The sequence below is a fragment of the Salvelinus alpinus genome, chromosome 21, assembly GCF_045679555.1.
Source record: "Salvelinus alpinus chromosome 21, SLU_Salpinus.1, whole genome shotgun sequence".
In the NCBI taxonomy this organism is placed as follows: domain Eukaryota; kingdom Metazoa; phylum Chordata; class Actinopteri; order Salmoniformes; family Salmonidae; genus Salvelinus; species Salvelinus alpinus.
Window position 1 is genome coordinate 38,438,019 of NC_092106.1, and position 19,561 is coordinate 38,457,579.

Genomic DNA, 19,561 nt, shown 5'->3' on the forward strand with positions numbered 1-19,561 from the left:
TTCTGGCTGATGTCTTGAGATGTTTCTTCAATATATCCACATCATTTTCCTTCTTTATGGTGCCATCTATTTTGTGAAGTGCACCAGTCCCTCCTGCAGCAAAGCACCCCCACATGATGCTGCCCACCCCCGTGCTTCACAGTTAGGATGGTGTTTGTCGGCTTGCAAGCCTCCCCCTTTTTCCTCCAAACATAGCGATGGTCATTATGGCTAAACAGTTTTATTTTTGTTTTCTCCAAAAAGTACGATCTTTGTCCTCATGTGCAGTTGCAAACCGTAGTCTGGCTTTTTTTATGGCTGTTTTGGAGCAGTGACTTCTTCCTTGCTGAGCGGCCTTTTAGTTTATGTCCATATAGGACTCGTGTCATGCACAAAGTAGATAAAAACTATAGTTTTGGCAAGTCGGTTAACAAGAAATTTGTGGAGTGGTTGAAAAATGAGTTCAATGACTACAGCCTACGTGTATGTAAACTTCCGACTTCAACTGTATATATAATCACTGAAATCCAAAGCCACCAGTAATGTACATCGTGGTGGTGTTGGCGTGGTGATGATGTTGAGTGGTGTTTGAGTGGTGGTGATGTTGGAGTGTTGGTGGTGTTGGAGTGTTGCTGGTGTTGGTGTTGGGGTGGTATTTGAGTGGTGGTGGTGTTGGAGTGGTGGGGGTCTTGGAGTAGTGGTGTTGTGTTGGAGTGGTGGTGGTGTTGGAATGGTGGTGGTGGTGTTGGAATGGTGATGGAGTGGTGGTGGTGTTGGAATGGTGTTGGAGTGGTGGTGGTGTTGGTGTGGTGGTGGAATGGTGGTGTGGTGTTGGTGGTGGTGTTGGAGTGGTGGTGGTAGTGTTGGAATGGTGGTGTGGTGTTGGTGGTGGTGGTGGTGTTGGAGTGATGGTGCGGTGGTGGTGGTGTTGGAGTGGTGGTGCGGTGTGGTGGTGGTGTTGGAGTGGTGGTGCGGTGTGGTGGTGGTGTTGGAGTGGTGGTGGTGGTGGTGGTGTTGGAGTGGTGGTGCGTGTGTGGTGGTGGTGTTGGAGTGGTGGTGCGTGTGTGGTGGTGGTGTTGGAGTGGTGGTGGTGGTGTTGGAGTGGTGGTGCGTGTGTGGTGGTGGTGTTGGAGTGGCTGTGGTGGTGCGGGTGTGGTGGTGGTGTTGGAGTGGTGGTGCGGGTGTGGTGGTGGTGTTGGAGTGGTGGTGCGGGTGTGGTGGTGGTGTTGGAGTGGTGGTGCGTGTGTGGATGTTGGTGTTGGTGTGCTTCAGTGTCCTACTAGACTGCCTAATATTTTTCCCAAATTGTCAAAAATACATATTTTTCGTCGGAGACCACACAATCAAAATGTGTACCTTCCTTTCTGATCTGTTGTGATTCTGTGTTATGATTCATGTAATTACAATGAAATTAAATATTGTTACGATATATAGTTTCGGGTGCTTACTAGAACACTTATGTTTGGTTGTGTTTATATACCGACAGTGCCTTAAGTCTTAGACGTAGTGATTCCTTGAATTACTGAAGTGGTTTCCCGCTGTAATTACACATACAACCAGGAACAAAGGCTGTGTAATGTGAAGTGGCACTAGAGACAGCTGTACAAATTGTTTGGTGTATGGACTTTTTTCTCTCCTTCTCCTTCACTGAATGTCGGATAATGTACCCATAAGAAAGTGATACACATGCATTTAGGTAATTTTCACTTGGATGTGTATCACACAAAACAGCCTAGTTTGGTGTTGTTAACAACCAACAATTTCCTCGTACAAAAATCACAGGATGGAATTTGGGCATTGCTGTTCACTCCTGAGTCAGAGAAAGCCGTGAGTAAGTGAAGGAGTTGAGGAGGAATGGGCTGTTGTTGCCGTTTTAAAACCCCTTACCTTTGATAGAGAGATGGTATATAAAACGGTGAGCTAGCTAGCTAACTCCTGCTTCACGGCCCTCAGGGGCTTTGCTCAATTATGCCGTGCTAATCGTCCTACTGCTCATGGACTTTGTTTTGGCTAGGCCCAGGATGTAGTGCTCTGCTGGCAGCTCAATAGTGGTCATTGATCAAACCTGGCGGAGCGCTTTGAGACCTACAGGGAATGTTTGAGAGAGAAAAGAGAGGGAGAGAAAAGAGGTAGGGGAGATTAGCAAAATGAGAATGTTACTCAGAAAAACTAAAGAATGGAGATCCTCTGCCAGGAAAGGCGGTGTGTGTGTGTGTGTGTGTCTGTGTGTGTGTGGGTGTGTGTGTGTGTGGCTGTATTTCCAAGTGGGAGTTGCAGTTGGGGGAGGAAAGAAAAGCTGTTGTATTCATTTTTCACAAAGCCAGTCTCAGTTCACCCAGTAATTACATGCAGACTAAAAATGTATCAACAACTGTGAACACCTGACTGACATTCTCTCTTTCTCCATCCCTCTTTCACACACTTCTTTCTCTATCGTAGTGAACAAACACAAGCCATGGATTGAGACGTCGTACCATGGGGTGATCACAGAGAACATGGACATCGTCCTACTGGACCCTCCCCTGGTGGCCCTGGACAAAGACGCCCCCGTGCCCTACGCAGGTATGGAACACCCCACAGCTGTGTGATTTGGTATTTTATTAGCATCCCCATTAGCGAAAGCAGCAGCAACTCTTCCTTGGGTCCACACAAAACATGAAAAGTGGTGGAATGGTGAGCGAAGTACCAAGTTGTGATGAATGGGTTAGCGAAGTACCAAGTTGTGATGAATGGGTTAGCGAAGTACCAAGTTGTGATGAATGGGTTAGCGAAGTACCACGTTATGATGAATGGGTTAGCGAAGTACCACGTTGTGATGAATGGGTTAGCGAAGTACCACGTTGTGATGAATGGGTTAGCGAAGTACCACGTTGTGATGAATGGGTTAGCGAAGTACCACGTTGTGATGAATGGGTTAGCGAAGTACCAAGTTGTGATGAATGAGTTAGCGAAGTACCAAGTTGTGACGAATGGGTTAGCGAAGTACCAAGTTGTGATGAATGGGTTAGCGAAGTACCAAGTTGTGATGAATGGGTTAGCGAAGTACCAAGTTGTGATGAATGGGTTAGCAAAGTACCAAGTTGTGATGAATGGGTTAGCGAAGTACCAAGTTGTGATGAATGGGTTAGTGTCATTCATTCAGAGGACAATTTACTCGCTCTTAACTGCTGTGGTTGACCTTGGTTCTTGGAAGCTCTTGTAAATCATTAAAATAAAATGCATTAAGCCGGAACATGTTATTTCATAGTTCTGCTTTCCAAGAAAATAAAACAGAATGGATACTTTCTTATTTAAAACCACTAGCTTTAAACTAGTACTACCAAACACATTCCTATGAAAGCTATTCACTCTCGTATGTCCTTTAACCATGTATGAAACCAACACTAACTTGTATCCCTCTTAGTAGTGCAAATACAATTGGATTGAATCAATGTGATGGTGAACACTCCCCTATTGGGTTGCCAGTCCCAGTGGGTTGTCATTAGCTACAGGCTAACTGGCCAGCCTGGCTACACTGCCTCCTGCCAGGCCTCTTGATGTGGCCAAGGCCTCAGTGTGGGGTTGGCTCCTGGGCTGGTGCCCACTCTCAGAACCCCTCAGGCTGGGTTGGAGCAGCTCTGATGTAGGCTGGCGAGAAGGACGGCTGGATATGGTTGTCTGATTTTTCCTTCTAGCATGTGGAGACAGTGTAGTGGCCTGAGAGGGTTGCCTGTAATGGCCACCCTACAGGGAGAGAGAGAGACAGAGAGAGAGAGAAAAATAACATATGGAATCATGTAGTAACCAAAATGTGAAAATAATGGTGGTCCAGTTGCCAGGACCACGAACACAAATTCCATCTATTTTACCGTTGCCCTAGAGCACACAAAAAACTATACATACCTTGGCCTAAACATCAGTGCCACAGGTAATGATCTGAGAGACAAGGCAAAAAGGGCCTTCAATGCCATCAAAAGGAACATACATTTTGACATACTAATTAGGACCTGGCAAAAAAACACTTGAATCAGTTAACTTCTCTGCGCTACGGATCCCTTTAGCGGGATCATTTTCCTAAACAACCGCTGAATTGCAGGGCGCAAAATATTACAAAAAAAATTTATAATCATGCAATCACAAGTGAAATATACCAAAACACAGCTTAGCTTGTTGTTAATCCACCTATCGTGTCAGATTTTGAAAATATGCTTTGCAGCGAAAGCAATCCAAGCTTTTGTGAGTGTATCAATCAATGCTACAACAGCTAGCCCCAAATTAGCATGGTCACGAAAGTCAGAAAAGCAATACAATTAATCGCTTACCTTTGATAATCTTCGGATGTTTGCACTCACGAGACTCCCAGTTACACAATAAATGTTCTATTTGTTCGATAAATATTACTTTTATAACAAAAAACCGCCATTTGGGTTGCGCGTTATGTTCAGAAAACTAAAGCCTCGTTCCGTTCGACGAAAATTCCAAAAAGTATCCGTAATGTTCGTAGAAACATGTCAAATGTTTTTTATAATCAATCCGCAGGTTGTTTTTAACAAACATAATCGATAATATTTCAACCGGACCGTAACCTATTCAATAAAAGAGAGAAAGAAAATGGAGAGCTACCCCTCTCGCGCACAGGAACTAATCAAAGGACACCTGACTAGTTTTGAAAAATCTTGCTCATTTTTCAAAATAAAAGCCTGAAACTATGTCTAAAGCCTGGTCACAGCCTGAGGAAGCCATTGGAAAAGGAATCTGGTTGAAACCCCTTTAAATGGAAGAAAGACGGGCAAGGAAACAGATAAAAAAATAAAAAAATCACTTCCAGGTTAGATTTCCTCAGGTTTTCGCCTGCAGAATCAGTTTTGTTATACTCACAGACAATATTTTGACAGTTTTGGAAACTTTGGAGTGTTTTCTATGCTAATCTGTAAATTATATGCATATTCTACGATCTGGACCTGAGAAATAGTCCGTTTACCTTGGGAACGTTATTTAAAAATAAAAAAATTATCTGACTCCTAGCGTCAAGAGGTTAAAGAACCCATTGCCCTTTAAGGTTGTGAGATCTGGGGTCCGCTCACCAACCAAGAATTCACAAAATGGAGCAGAATGCCTGCAGAGCAGAATTAGGCCAATACCCGCTAATCCAGAAAAGAGCTGTTAAATTCTACAACCACCTAAAAGTAAGCGATTCACAAACCTTCCATAACAAAGCCATCACCTACAGAGAAATTAACCTGGAGAAGAGCCCCCTTAGCAAGCTGGTCCTGGGGCTCCGTTCACTAACAGACCCCACAGAACCCCAGGACAGCAACATAATTAGACCCAACCAAATCATGAGAAAACAAAAAGATAATTACTTGACACATTGGAAAGTATTGACAAAGAAACTGAGCAAACTAGAACGCTATTTGGCCCTAAACAGAGAGTACACAGTGGCAGAATACCTGACCCCTGTGACTGACCCAAAATTAAGGAAATCTTTGACTATGTACAGACTCAGTGAGCATAGCCTTGCTATTGAGAAAGGCAGCCAAAGGCAGACCTGGCTCTCAAGAGAAGACAGGCTATGTGCATACTGCCCACAAAATGAGGTGGAATCTGAGCTGCAATTCCTAACCTCCTGCCAAATGTATGACCATATTAGAGATACATATTTCCCTCAGATTACACAGACCCACAAAGAATTCAAAAACAATTCCAATTATGATAAACTGCCATATCTATAGGGTGAAATACCACAGTGTGCCATCACAGCAGCAAGATTTGTGACCTGTTGCCACAAGAAAAGGGCAACCAGTGAATAACAAACACCATTGTAAATACAACCCATATTTATTTTCCCTTTTGTACTTTAACTATTTGCACATCATTACAACACTGTATATAGACATAATATGACATTTGAAATGTCTATTATTTTGGAACTTTTGTTCTACTGTAAATGTTTTATTGTTTATTTCACTTGCTTTGGCAATGTAAACTTATGTTTCCTATGTCAATAAAGCCCCTTAAAATTAAATTGAATTCAATTTAATGAGAGAGATCGTCTCTCTCTCTCTCTCTCTCTCTCTCTCTCTCTCTCTCTCTCTCTCTCTCTCTCTCTCTCTCTCTCTCTCTCTCTCTCTCTCTCTCTCTCTCTCTCTCTCTCTCTCTCTCTCTCTCTCTCTCTCTCTCTCTCTCTCTCTCTCTCTCTCTCTCTCTCTCTCTCTCTCTCTCTCTCTCTCTCTCTCTCTCTCTCTCTCTCTCTCTCTCTCTCTCTCTCTCTCTCTCTCTCTCTCTCTCTCTCTCCTCTCTCTCCTCTCTCCTCTCTCTCTCTGTGTTAATTGAAATGCAACTACCATGAATCTGGTAGAGAGAATGCCAAGTGTGTGCAAAGCTGTCATCAAGGCAAAGGATGGCTACTTTGAAGAGTCGTTGAACACTTTTTTGTGTTATTATTTCATTATTATTATTTTATTTCATAGTTTTGATGTCTTCACTATTATTCTACAATGTAGAAAATAGTAAAAATAAAGAAAAACCATTGAATGAGTAGGTGTGTACAAACTTTTGACTGGTACTGTACATAATACACAAAAGTGAAATAAACAATAAAACATTTACAGTAAAAATACCCTCACACAAGTACCAAAATAATAAAGACATTTCAAATGATGTCATATATGTCTATATTCAGTGTTGTAACGATGTGCAAATTGTTCTCTCTCCCTCTCTCTCTGAGCTGTGGTCACGAGTATCTTCTGGAGACACAGTCTGGGGCTCACAGTCAGTCACTAATTAACTGAAGGGAGTTTTGTTTTTGGGGGCTTTGCCTAGGTACCATTCACACCTCATTAATTTCAATGCCTTGACTTAATACCTCCCTCTCTCTGACTGACACAATGTCAGACAGCACACACACACACACACAGGCCCATTGGAAATTATGTCCAGCAATTCCAACTGCTAAACTTGGGCTTCTTAAGAGTCTACATTAACTTTTAAGCTATAGTGGATAATTAGTCAATCAGCTCCCACCAACTGGAGTGTCCATTACACTGTTTTTCCAGAGAGGCTGTTGGTGCGGCTGCTACTTTACAGCAGAGGGTAGGTCATTAAGTATTGAGTGAACCGGGGTTAATAGCTAGGCTGTACAGAGAGCTGCATTTCAGCCACAGGCTACAGCCTCTCCTCACTTACTAATGTGGCTGAATGGGTAGGGTCGCAGCGGGGAGACACAAGCACGATCGCACACACGTAGACACACAAAATGCAAATGCACTCTTTCTGAATGTTCACTTGTGTCAGTCTTCCTATCCTTTGGTGATCTACTAGACTCCGGTGCATCATACACACCCATATGCACACAAACACACAGGCATTTTCCAATCACTTGAGGGATCAAGCTCATCTTGTAAAGTTGTGCTGATGTGTCTATTCATCAGCACTGGTTATGTTTCACTGCTCTCCCTCAGTGGTGCTCTGTGTGGTGTGTCTGCTTTAGTTACCTACAGTAGGTTGAGTCAGCGCTTTTTCTGTGGAATTATTTGCTCTTAGGGATGGTTGTTGATCATTTCAGTATACCTATATGGACTGTAACTGCAGGTGCACAAATTCACTTCTACATGTTAGATGTTAGTATGTTCTATGGCCCTCAAAATCAAATCTGGACCTCAAAGCTAGTTCCAGGGACTGATTTAGACCTGGGACACCAGGTAGCTGCAATTGATTATCAGGTAGAACAGAAAATCAGCAGTAGTCCGGACCTCGTAGGGTAGGATTTGAATACCCCGGTTCAATGGTATGCACAGTCCTATTTACCACCATTACATAGATACAGTGATATTGGTGCCATGTTCAATCAAAACCAATAATCGTAACCTGACAAACATCCTCAGGCAAAATATTTCTATATCACTAGATTCAATAAAATATCTGGGCTCACTAAACACCATCACACATACATTTACTTTATTTTATAAGTATCTTATTTCAGACAGACGCTCTGTCCCTCCCTATTCACTGGTAACTAACAGCAAGAGTCTTCTATCTGGGTGGGACTGTCTGGTAATGTGATGAGCGTCTGAGGATCCCCGTAATGACGCTGAGTAAACAGATACAAGCAAACACACAGTGGGGCTAATGTGTTGTGATTAATTAGCCTCCGTCATGTTGTCGTTCTGAATGGGAGACAGAGAGCTAGCATAACACTCCTCCACACACTGCTAATGACAAACAGCCTGTCATTAGCCTAGCGGGTAGCGCCTAGCGGTTAGCGGCTCCTCCTCACCATACAGCAGGCTAGGGCTGAATGGTGGATAGAGAGCATTAAACAGCCTCTCATTACCCTAGTGGGTAGCGCCTTCGCTTTTAGCGCTTAGCGGTTAGCGGCTCCTCCTCACCATACAGCAGGCTAGGGCTGAATGGTGGATAGAGAGCATTAAACAGCCTCTCATTACCCTAGTGGGTAGCGCCTAGCGGGTAGCGCTTAGCGGTTTCTCCTCACCATACAGCAGGCTAGGGCTGAATGGTGGATAGAGAGCATTAAACAGCCTCTCATTACCCTAGTGGGTAGCGCCTAGCAGTTAGCACCTAGCGGCTCCTCCTCACCATACAGCAGATTAGGAGTGGATGGTGGATAGATAACATTAGCATAGTATTAAACCTGCATAATGTGTCAATTAATGTATAGTGATTATCATGTTTTAGGGAAGACCCAGATGCAGAGAGGTCGGTAATCCAGATCAGAGTCCAAAAGGTACAGAACGACAGGCAGTCTCAGGGTCAGGGCAGGCAGAGGTCAATAAATCCAGTGTGATGTGACAAAGTACAGAACGACAGGCAGGGTCAGGGCAGGCAGAATGGTGAAAACCGGGAAAACTAGAAAACAGGAACTAGAAACAGACAGGCGCAAGGGGAAAAAACGCTGGTAGGCTTGACGAACAAAGCAAACTGGCAATAGACAAGAGAACACAGTTATAATTACACTGGGGATAATGGAGAAGATGAGCGACACCTGGAGGGGGGTGGAGACAAGCACAAAGACAGGTGAAGCAGATCAGGGTGTGACAGTGATGATTTATTGTTTTGTAACTTGGAGTGTAGCCTAATATGGCCTTCTGTAGCAAAATTCTGTCCCATTAGTCATTGGTTCCACTGGAGATTGTTGGAACATTCAAATGGGCATTCCAACATTGAACCAACTGTGTTTCAGACCTGACAGTGTAATAACTTGTCCCGCCGGTGATTCAATTAATTGAATTAACATCTTTTCAGTCACAGAGTATAAATGGTACCTATCTGGCATGTTAATTTAGAGTGATTAAAGATTATGTATTAAGATGTAGAAAAAAACCATATTGGATTAGAGATGCCCTAAAGACCCTTTGTGCCTTTGAAAACTAAGTTAATGAGTGGAGGAAAAGATGGGAGAGGATAGAGGGTTGCTTTTAATACACTAACAGATGTTTTGAACAGGTACCGCTGTGTCTATATTCCTTCAGAACCCAGGAGTTCAAAGACGTAGCTTGAAAAAATTAATTAAAAAGAAACAGATTCATAAAAAAATTTGCGAGAGAGAGAAATATCAGGTCTGTTCCGAGGCAGACCGATGCCTCTCCTCTTTCGACTTGTTCATTCCTTTTCTCTATTTCTCTGACTGGTAATTAAAAACCATCTCTCACGTGCTCTGCCATTTTGTGGAGGACTGGACTTTGACTCCTGGACAGTGCCTCAAATTGCTTTCTCGCTCTCTCTGTCTCTTCACCCATCTCTCATGCTACCACTCAAGCTCAATATGTGATCAGCTATAGTACACAGTATATACAGTGCATTCGGAAAGTATTCTGACCCCTTGAATATTTCCACATTTTGTTACGTTACAGCCTTATTCTTAAATGTATTAAATTGTAATTTCCCCTAATCAATCTACACACAATAGCCCATAATGACAAAACAAAAACAGGTTTTATACATTTTTGCAAATGTATTATACATAAACAACTGAAATATTACATTTACTCAGTACTTTTTTGAAGCACCTTTGGCAGAAATTACAGCCTTGAGGTTCTTGGGTATTAAGCTACAAGCTTGGCACACCTGTATTTGGGGAGTTTCTCCCATTCTTCTCTGCAGATCCTCTCAAGCTCTGTCAGGTTCGATGGGGAATGTCGCTGCACAGATATTTTCTCTCCAGAGATATTCGATCAGGTTCAAGTCCTGGATCTGGCTGGGCCATTCAAGGACATTCAGAGACTTGTCCCGAAGCCACTTCTGCATTGTCTTGGCTGTGTGCTTAGGGTCATTGTCCTGTTGGAAGGTGAACCTTCAACCCAGTCTCAGGTCCTCAGTGCTCTGGAGCAGGTTTTCATCAAGGATCTCTCTGTACTTCATTCTGTTCATCTTTCCCTCGATCCTGACTAGTCTCCCAGTCCCTGCTGCTGAAAAACATCCCCACAGCATGATGCTGCCACCACCATGCTTCACCATAGGGATGGTGCCAGGTTTCATCCAGACGTGACGCTTGGCATTCAGGCCAAATATTTCAATCTTGGTTTCATCAGACCAGATAGTCTTGTTTCTCATGGTCTGAGAGTCCTTTAGGTGCCTTTTGGCAAACCCCAAGCAGGCTGTCATGTGCCTTTTACTGAGGAGTGGCTTCTGTCTGGCCACTCTAGTACAAAGGCCTAGGGAGAGTGTTGGTGGTTCCAAACTTCTTCCAATTAAGAATGGAGGCCACTGTGTTCTTGGGGACCTTCAATTCTGCAGACATTTTTTGGAACCCTTCCCCAGATCTGTGCCTTGACACAATCCTGTGTCGGAGGTTTATGGACCATTTATTTGACCTCATGGCTTGGAATTTTTGCTCTGACATGCACTGTCAACCTTGGGACCTTATGTAGACAGGTGTGTGCCTTTCCAAATCATGTCCAACCGATTGAATTTACCACAGGTGGATTCCAATCAAGTTGTAGAAAAATCTCAAGCATTATCAATGGAAACAGGATTCACCTGAGCTAAATTTCGAGTCTCATAGCAAAGGGTCTGAATACTTATGCAAGTAAGTATTTCTGTTTTTTCACTTCGTCATTATGGGTTATTGTGAGTAGATTGATGAGTATTAAAAAAAAATATATATATTTAGAATGAGGCTGTAACGTAACAAAATGTGGAAAAAGTCATTGGGTCTGAATACTTTCCGAATGCACTGTAGAGACGCTATATTCCTTAACCCTTTAGAGACACTACACAGCCTTCATTCCAGCTGTGGACGGAAACATTGCTGCTTCGGAATGCTTTTGGATCATATCCTGGCCAACTTCAGTGAAACAGCTTCCATTGCATGTTCTACATACCAGAGTTGCACTATAATTGGTCTGTAGTTATGGCCAGAAGTGTACTGTAGCATTCTGTAGACCCTGTCCCGAGCACAGGGACAAAGGAGCCATCATTATGCCGTTGTTCCCAAACTCATTTATTAATGAAGTACTGAAATGCAATCTGCTTCCTCACTGAACCACACAGATGAGCCAAATCGTCTTTGTAATTAGATATTTTTGTCTCTCTACCAACTCGTGTTTTGTCTCCTGATGGGTTAGTGAACCACAGAAGAAGAAGAAGTGGGAGAAGTTGTCATTAGTTACTTGAAAAAGTAATATACTATATATTACTCGTTACATTTAACAAAAGTAACACGTTACTTTACAATATTACTTTGTGTGGAAAGTAACATGTTATATTTAAACAATAAGGCAAGAGGGGGTGTGGTATATGACCAATACATGGCTAAGGGCTGTTCTTATGCACGGATACAGCACTTAGCCGTGGTATATTGGCCATATACCACAAATCCCTGAGGTGCCTTATTGCTATTATAAACCGGTTACAAACGAAATTAGAGCAGTAAAAATAACTGTTTTGTCATACCGTGCTATACGGTCTGATATACCACGGCTGTCAGCCAATCAGCATTCAGGGTTCGAACCACCGAGTTTACAATAGTGTCTGCATTACTTTCATGAAAAAATCTCACCATTTGTTTGATTGTTGTAGGGCGCAATGCGAGCCTCGCACAATCTACCGAAAATAGTATACTTACTAACTCAGGTTTGATCACTAGTTTCTCCTTTCATCTGTTGCGCTGCTTTTCTGTGCTAGTCTACAAGTGATCACTAAATATGGGCTGCTTAATTTGCCATAATAAATACTGTAAGCTAAAATCTTTTTCTCGAGCTGCCAGTTCTGGTTATTCTCCCAGACAATATTAGATAGAACGGTGGCGGCGATGCCAGCTTTGGGGGAAAACAGCCCGTGGTTATCTTGGTTTCCCCATTGGCTCACGGCAAAAACTGGACCTTTTTCAAATGCAATTTTCTTGTTGTCTGCTTGTTTTATAAAATTACAAAACTACAGTTGAAGTCAGAAGTTGAAGTTGGAGTCATTAAAACTCGTTTTTCAACCACTCCACAAATTTCTTGTTAACAAACTATAATTTTGGCAAGTCGGTTAGGACATCTACTTTGTGCATGACACAAGTCATTTTTCCAACAACTGTTTCAGACAGATTATTTCACTTATAATTCACTGTATCACAATTACAGTGGGTCAGAAGTTTACATACACTAAGTTGACTGTGCCTTTAAACAGCTTGGAAAATTCCAGAAAATTATGTAATGCTTTAGAAGCTTCTAATTTACGTAATTTGAGTCAATTGGAGGTGTACCTGTGGATGTATTTCAAGGCCTACCTTCAAACTCAATGCTTCTTTGCTTGACATCATGGGAAAATCAAAAGAAACCAGCCAAGACCTCAGAAAAAAAATTGTAGACCTCCACAAGTCTGGATCATCCTTGGGAGCAATTTCCAAATGCCTGAAGGTACCACATTCATCTGTACAAACAGTAGTACGCAAGTATAAACACCATGGGACCATGCAGCCATCATACCGCTCCAGAAGGAGTTGCGCTCTGTCTCCTAGAGATGAACGTACTTTGGTGCGAAATGTGCAAATCAATCCCAGAACAACAGCAAAGGACTTTGTGAAGATGGTGGAGGAAACTGGTACAAAGTATCTATGTTCACAGTAAAACAAGTCCTATATCGACATAACCTGAAAGGACGCTCAGCAAGGAAGAAGCTGCTGCTCCAAAACAGCCATTAAAAAAGCCAGACCACGGTTTGCAACTGCACATGAGGACAAAGATCGTACTTTTTGGAGAAATGTCCTCTGGTCTGATGAAACAAAAATAGAACTGTTTGGCCATAATGACCATTGATATGTTTGGAGGAGAAAGGGGGACGCTTGCAAGCCGAAGAACACCATCCCAACCGTGAAGCACGGGGGTGGCAGCATCATGTTGTGGGGGTGCTTTGCTGCAGCAGGGACTGGTGCACTTCACAAAATAGATGGCATCATGATGAGGAAGGAAAGTGATGTGGATATATTGAAGCAACTTCTCAAGACATCAGTCAGGAAGTTAAAGCTTGGTCACAAATGGGTCTTCCAAATGGACAAATACCCTAAGCATACTTCCAAAGTTGTGGCAAAATGGCTTAAGGACAACAAAGTCAAGGTATTGGAGTGGCCATCACAAAGCCCTGACCTCAATCCTATAGAAAATGTGTGGGCATAACTGAAAAAGTGTATGCGAGCAAGGAGGCCTGCAAACCTGACTCAGTTACATCAGCTCTGTCAGGAGGAATGGGCCAAAATTCACCCAACTTATTGTGGGAAGCTTGTGGAAGTCTACCCGAAACATTTGACCCAAGTTAAACAATTTAAAGGCAATGCTACTGTTGTATAGCACACTGTACAGTAATCCCTCGTTTATCGCGGGGGTTACGTTCCGAAAATGACCCGCGATAAGTGAAATCTGCGAAATAGAAAACTTTTTTTTTTTTTACAATTAGCAACTATTACATGTATACAAATACAGTGACTCACGTGTAGGCCGTTTCGTCGACATTATGGGTTTAGGAGATGTTCGAAATTACAAGATAATTTGGCCAACTTAATGTAAATTTGCCAAGCTGTTTTATGTACGTACACATAACTGCACGAGACGACAAAATGATAGCACAATTCGTAGCATGTTTTGATACAAGAAGCGGGAGTGAGTTTTTAGCGAATCAGAATGCAGAGCACAATGCACCAAAAAAAAAAAAAAAATGCATTATGAAAATCCGCGAAATAGCGAATCCGCGATAAGTGAACCGCGAAGTGGCGAGGGATCACTGTATTACTTATACAACTAATATAAGGACAGGACATGAGACGGGAGTAGAAATTAACGTGGACATTGTTTAATGCGTTTTACAGGAAGAACATTCCAAACATTTCAACGTAGGTAAGCAAGAGGGAGTTACAGGGAGTTACAGGTGCCCCAAAGGGACAAAACTAGAATATAAATACACCACAGCTACCAAATACTAATTGAGTGTATGTAAACTTCTGTGATGAAAGAAAAAAAATCTGAAATAAATCATTCTCTATTATTCTGATGACATTTCACATTATTAAAATAAAGCGGTGATCCTAACTGACCTAAAACAGGGAATTTTTACGAGGATTAAATGTCAGGAATTGTGAAACTGAGTTTAAATGTATTTTGCTAAGTTGTATGTAAACTTCCGACTTCAACTGTACATTTAAGAAAAGTACAACAATGTCTAAATATGACTTTTCAAATTGCCTGCTCCTGAGCGTTCTCACTACTTAGAAAAACGTAATATTGTAGCAGCCATGTGAGTCATAGCTAGCTAGCAACCAGAACATTTAGCTAGGCAAGACCAACACCATAAACAAATATACTGTAATGACCCTGGGTTTATAAGCGCGGAAATCGACTCTGCCCCACGAACATGCTTTTGCGGCACAGTCGATAGCGTGCCGGACCTCGGGCTAGAAGGTCGAGGGTTCGACACCTGCTCCCTGCTGTTTCATTACAATACTACACAGCTACAAGTAGTGAGTGGCCATAGACCCAAGCCATAGACGGTTCATCTCTGCTTCCACCGAGCGGTACCGTTTCACCAAGTCTGACACCAACAGGCTCCTGAACAGCTTCTATCCCCATGCCATAAGACTGCAAAAAGCTAACTAAATAGCTGACCTTTGTATTTTATTATTTTAGTCTCTATGCACAATCACAGGGCTCTACACACTATGCACACTGATACTCCAATACACACAAACACTCACTCCATAATTTTCACACACACACACACACACACACACACACACACACACATACATTTATACTGACTCTACACACACCCACTCACAACATACAATCATCATATACTGCTGCTCTGTTTGTCATATATCCTATAGCAGTAGCGTGCCGTGGGCCTGGCGCCTGGGCCTTCAGTGAGGTCCTACACAGTCCCACCCGAATTAATCCACCTGTTATTACCATCATTTAGATGCCATGGCTCTAGACACTATACATTTAGACAGAAACGCAGTATAACCAGGCGTTGCGTCACCTTGAAATTGACATTTTTTTCAGAGAATTGCAGGGGAAGAGTACAATACAGTACAGTTCAACTAATAGGCAAGAACATAGTCGAGTGCAACAGAGTTATATTAATATTCTTCTTCTATCCATTTCTGGTCCACAAACTTTGAGCTTTAAGTCCCCCAAAAAATAAATACAGTGTGTTCACTAAACAGCGCATTGTCGCACCCAAAGCAGTTTCACCGTGATGATAAAGACACATAACTATTCACTGAAAATAAAATAAAACAAATAATTTGCAACATAGGCTATTTGCCATTTTATTTTGTTAATATATAGGCTATTTAATATTAACGAAATAAAATGCGAAACATACATACACATTTAATAAAAAATAACATGCATTGTATGCTTACTCACCAAAGACTGATTATTAGACAGTTGCGTGCGCTTAGGGGATCGTGAGAAAAATGCTGCAAGGCCATTGAGGTTGGCAAAGAAGACCTTGCATTCTTTAAGCTTTGAGGCTCCTTGAGTCAGTACTAAATTTAGTCGATGTGCATAGCAGTGAATGAATAAGGCCATCGGTGCCCTCTCCTTAACTTTAGCCTGCACCCCATTGAGTCCGGATGCCATGACTGCTGCGCCATCAAAACACTGTGCCACAACTTTATCCAGACTACATTCATTTTCCTCCAAGAAACGGAAAATAAGAGCGGCAATGTCATCAGCTCGCTTGCCGCTTGTCACATCTTCAAACCGGATAAATCGCTCCTTGACTCCCGTGTCCGTCACATAACGCAGGACGAGTGAGAGCTGTAGCTCCACTCTGGTGTCCCCAAACGTTTTCAAAAGCACCATTGCTTCTAAGTGCCCAGCCGTACTTTGGTGTCTCGTTGCTGCCTTGGTTAGACAACTCAAGTTTGCAACGCCAGTGTGGCTCCAAACACCAAATCGATCACTTGCAAATAATAGGCATTCCCAGCAGTACAGTTTGCAGTGCTTCTCGGAGCCTGTGAGCCATTGACAGCGCTCATAGTTGAAACTTTGAAAGTGGCGAACGAACGAACCCCTTTCCCGCCTGTGACAGGCTTTGTGGCGTCGGGCGACCTCTCCTTACAATGTCTAACTTTTCTTGAAAAGTTCGTCTTGAGAATGGCGTTATAATTATATCCTCGACCAAATCGATATCTTCTCCTCCTTCCGCCATTGTGGGTTCAAAAAACAGTAGAACGCGAATTAATTCGTTTATCAAATTTAGTTTCCTAGATCTGCATAGACCTGCCCATAGGACCTGCCTCTCAATATTGGTAATCCAATCAAAAGACGTGGACGCCCTACGCCTGCTAGCTGGCTCCTGTGTAACACTGGAGCCAGCCAGCAGGCGTACAATAGCCAACTCTAAAGCTGATTGGTTGACACAAAATTTTAATTTCCATTCACTTTAAGCTACAAGCGCCCGCACTGTTGATTCTGAAGGCCTGAGGGCAGATTTTAGACCCCTGGCAACACATGATGGCTGAATATGATTGGATAAAAGATCTAACGTAAAGACCAGCCCTCCAAATCTCAACCTGGGGCTGGAAGCAGTGCAACCAAGAGGAAAGCTATGAAATGAAGAGTATAACTCTTACTCTGGGGAATAATTTAATACATATTTGTGGGAAAATATATAAAAAAAAAAATTCTATTCTGATGATGTTTAGGCCAGCAGAGAAGGCCTTGCAGGCCCTGACGGCCCACCACTGTCCTATAGTCACCTTACCCCTATACATATCTACCTCTATCGATCCAGTGTCCTTGCACATTGTAAATTTGGTACTGGAACTGACAGACCCTGTATGTAGTATGCTTACTTTATCGTGTTCTTCTTATTTCTTATTTCTATATCCTGTGTGTTTTTGTTCTACCTTGTTATTTTTAGTCTTACATTGTTATTGATTACTGCATTGTTCGGGTTAGGCATTTTACTGTACTTGTGCATGTGACATTAAAACTTGAAAACTAGATTCTGAAAGTAACGCACTGTATTTTACCAAGTAACTAATAATGTTACCCAATTTGAAAAGTAATGTTTTGCTTGACTCAGTTACTCATAAAAGTAATCTGATTATGTTACTTTTGTAACGCATTACCCCCAACACTGGAGGAGATACAGACTCCTGCTTCTAGTCTGTCCACAGGAAGTGCAAGGCTAAGCAGAAGAAGTTGACTTTTCTGAATGAAAGCTAAAGACAGATCTTTCAGAGTAAATAAGGCTTATTTATTTTACATTATGATTCAAAATGCATAGGTGGAGACAGGAATGGGCAAAAATGATCAAATATAATTACATAATACTATAAAGATCAATGTATCAAAATAAACTAAATATTTTGTGTTTTAAAACACAGAAATACATTTGCAATTACATGGCGCAAACAGCAACAACATTCTCAGTAGCGGTTATAGAAACGTTTTACTTGCTCTGACTGAAATGTTGTTGTTTATCTGCCTTAGTTAAGTGCACTCAGTAAGTCACTCAGGATGAGATTATCTGCTAAATGACCAAAATGTAAATGTATATGTGAAAATGAACATACCAAAATGACCTGCAAAGCATACTGGGTATTATTATTGGCCTTGTTTAGGGGCGGAGCTCATTAGAATAGTATTCAGCATGCTTTGAAATTGTTCATTTTTACATACAGTATACCATTTATTTTTAGTTAATTTAGCAGATGGTCTTATCAGACCATAGTGCCATCGGACTTCTGATATCAATGCATGGTGAAAGGCTGCCACAAGATGGTCAACTGCTATAAAAAACGTATTTTACACAAATTACAGCTCACGAAAGTGTCTTGTTACAAAATACATTGGCGTGTAGTCCAGCCCAGAGTAATACAAATGACAAAATACTTATAAATAATTGAAATACAGAAATACTGCACATCTCTGGGTGAAGTTATGCCTTTGTGAAAATGTAAAAGTTGATTCTTTAATCAAATAAAAAAGTTTTTGATTTGATGTAGCGACTACTCTGTATGCCCACTTAGTGAGTCCCTCTGGTTCTGCCAATGTATCCTCTCTAATCTAAAGCATACTGAACACTTCCCTTCACTTTAGACAGCACCAACAACTTTACAATTGGAAGTCCGCCAACAGAGCGAACAACACATAAAAGGTCAAATGAAAGGTAGAATTAAAAAGATAACGTGATGATAAAAGATTTGAACTGGAGTGGAGTGTTTATATGTGTATTCCCCTCTGAATATAACCCGTAGTAAGTAAAAGTAGCCTTAAGTTGTTTGTCATTTGGTTGCATCTGTAAGACCTTGAACTAAAGCATTAAGATAAAAGCAAAACCATTTACTGAAGATTGTGTACATTGAGTGCTTGTCTGACTGTTGCCATAAGCCTATATGAGTCATTCAGTAGGAGGAAGCGCTCTACTGTGGACTAATGGGCTTCTTGGAAATGCTACAGTACAACTAAATGTTTACTGAAATGATGCCAGATATGATGAGTGTCCCTGATTGGTTTATACCAGTCTATTGCAGCATATATATGGGTGAGTCCATATAGATGCAAGTGATTTAGATGATGATAGAATGTTGCAGAAAATATACTGTATATTTTACAATGCTACAGAAATAGGCAGCAATTATGCGGAGCATATCGGTGTGTGTGTGTGTGTCTGTGTTTCTTTATAATTATTATACAGTCTCTCAGGGCTTCCAGTTTATACAGATCTACATTTTATCACACTGTAGTGTCTGAGGTTTAAAAAGCCTTCTGAAGTTTGTAATTCCAACTTTGAAATTTCAGACGTGATTTTCCCTTACAAAAAAAGGTATCAACCCCTACAAAAATAATTATAATCCACATAATAATTCACATTTCTTGTTGATAAAGGATTATTTTCCTACTGTAGCAAACTGGTTAAAATTAAGATCCTACATCTGTATTTAAAATCAGCCACCCAGTCTATCACTCTGGTTTCTGAAAGCTTAGCTCTCTCGTTCCCCTCTTTTTTCCACTTCCCTGTTATGTGCAACACTTTCCTCCTCCAGACTCCTCCAATGTTTGATTTTCACAGAAACTCTCTCTCTCTCTGTCTCTCTCCCCTGATAACTCAGGGCGCTTCAGGCTACTCAGTCTCATTTCGACCCCGCTCA

The 19,561-nt window shown here is 41.8% G+C and overlaps 1 protein-coding gene across 1 annotated transcript in view; it reads left to right on the plus strand.

Moving 5' to 3' along the window:
* The window catches only part of LOC139548503 (calsyntenin-2-like), a 450,777-nt gene that overhangs the window by 261,776 nt on the left and 169,440 nt on the right, over window positions 1-19,561 (plus strand). Inside the window, exon 2 of the mRNA XM_071358196.1 lies at window positions 2,419-2,541. Coding sequence (XP_071214297.1) covers window positions 2,419-2,541 — 123 coding nt within the window. The remainder of the gene's footprint in view (window positions 1-2,418; window positions 2,542-19,561) is intronic.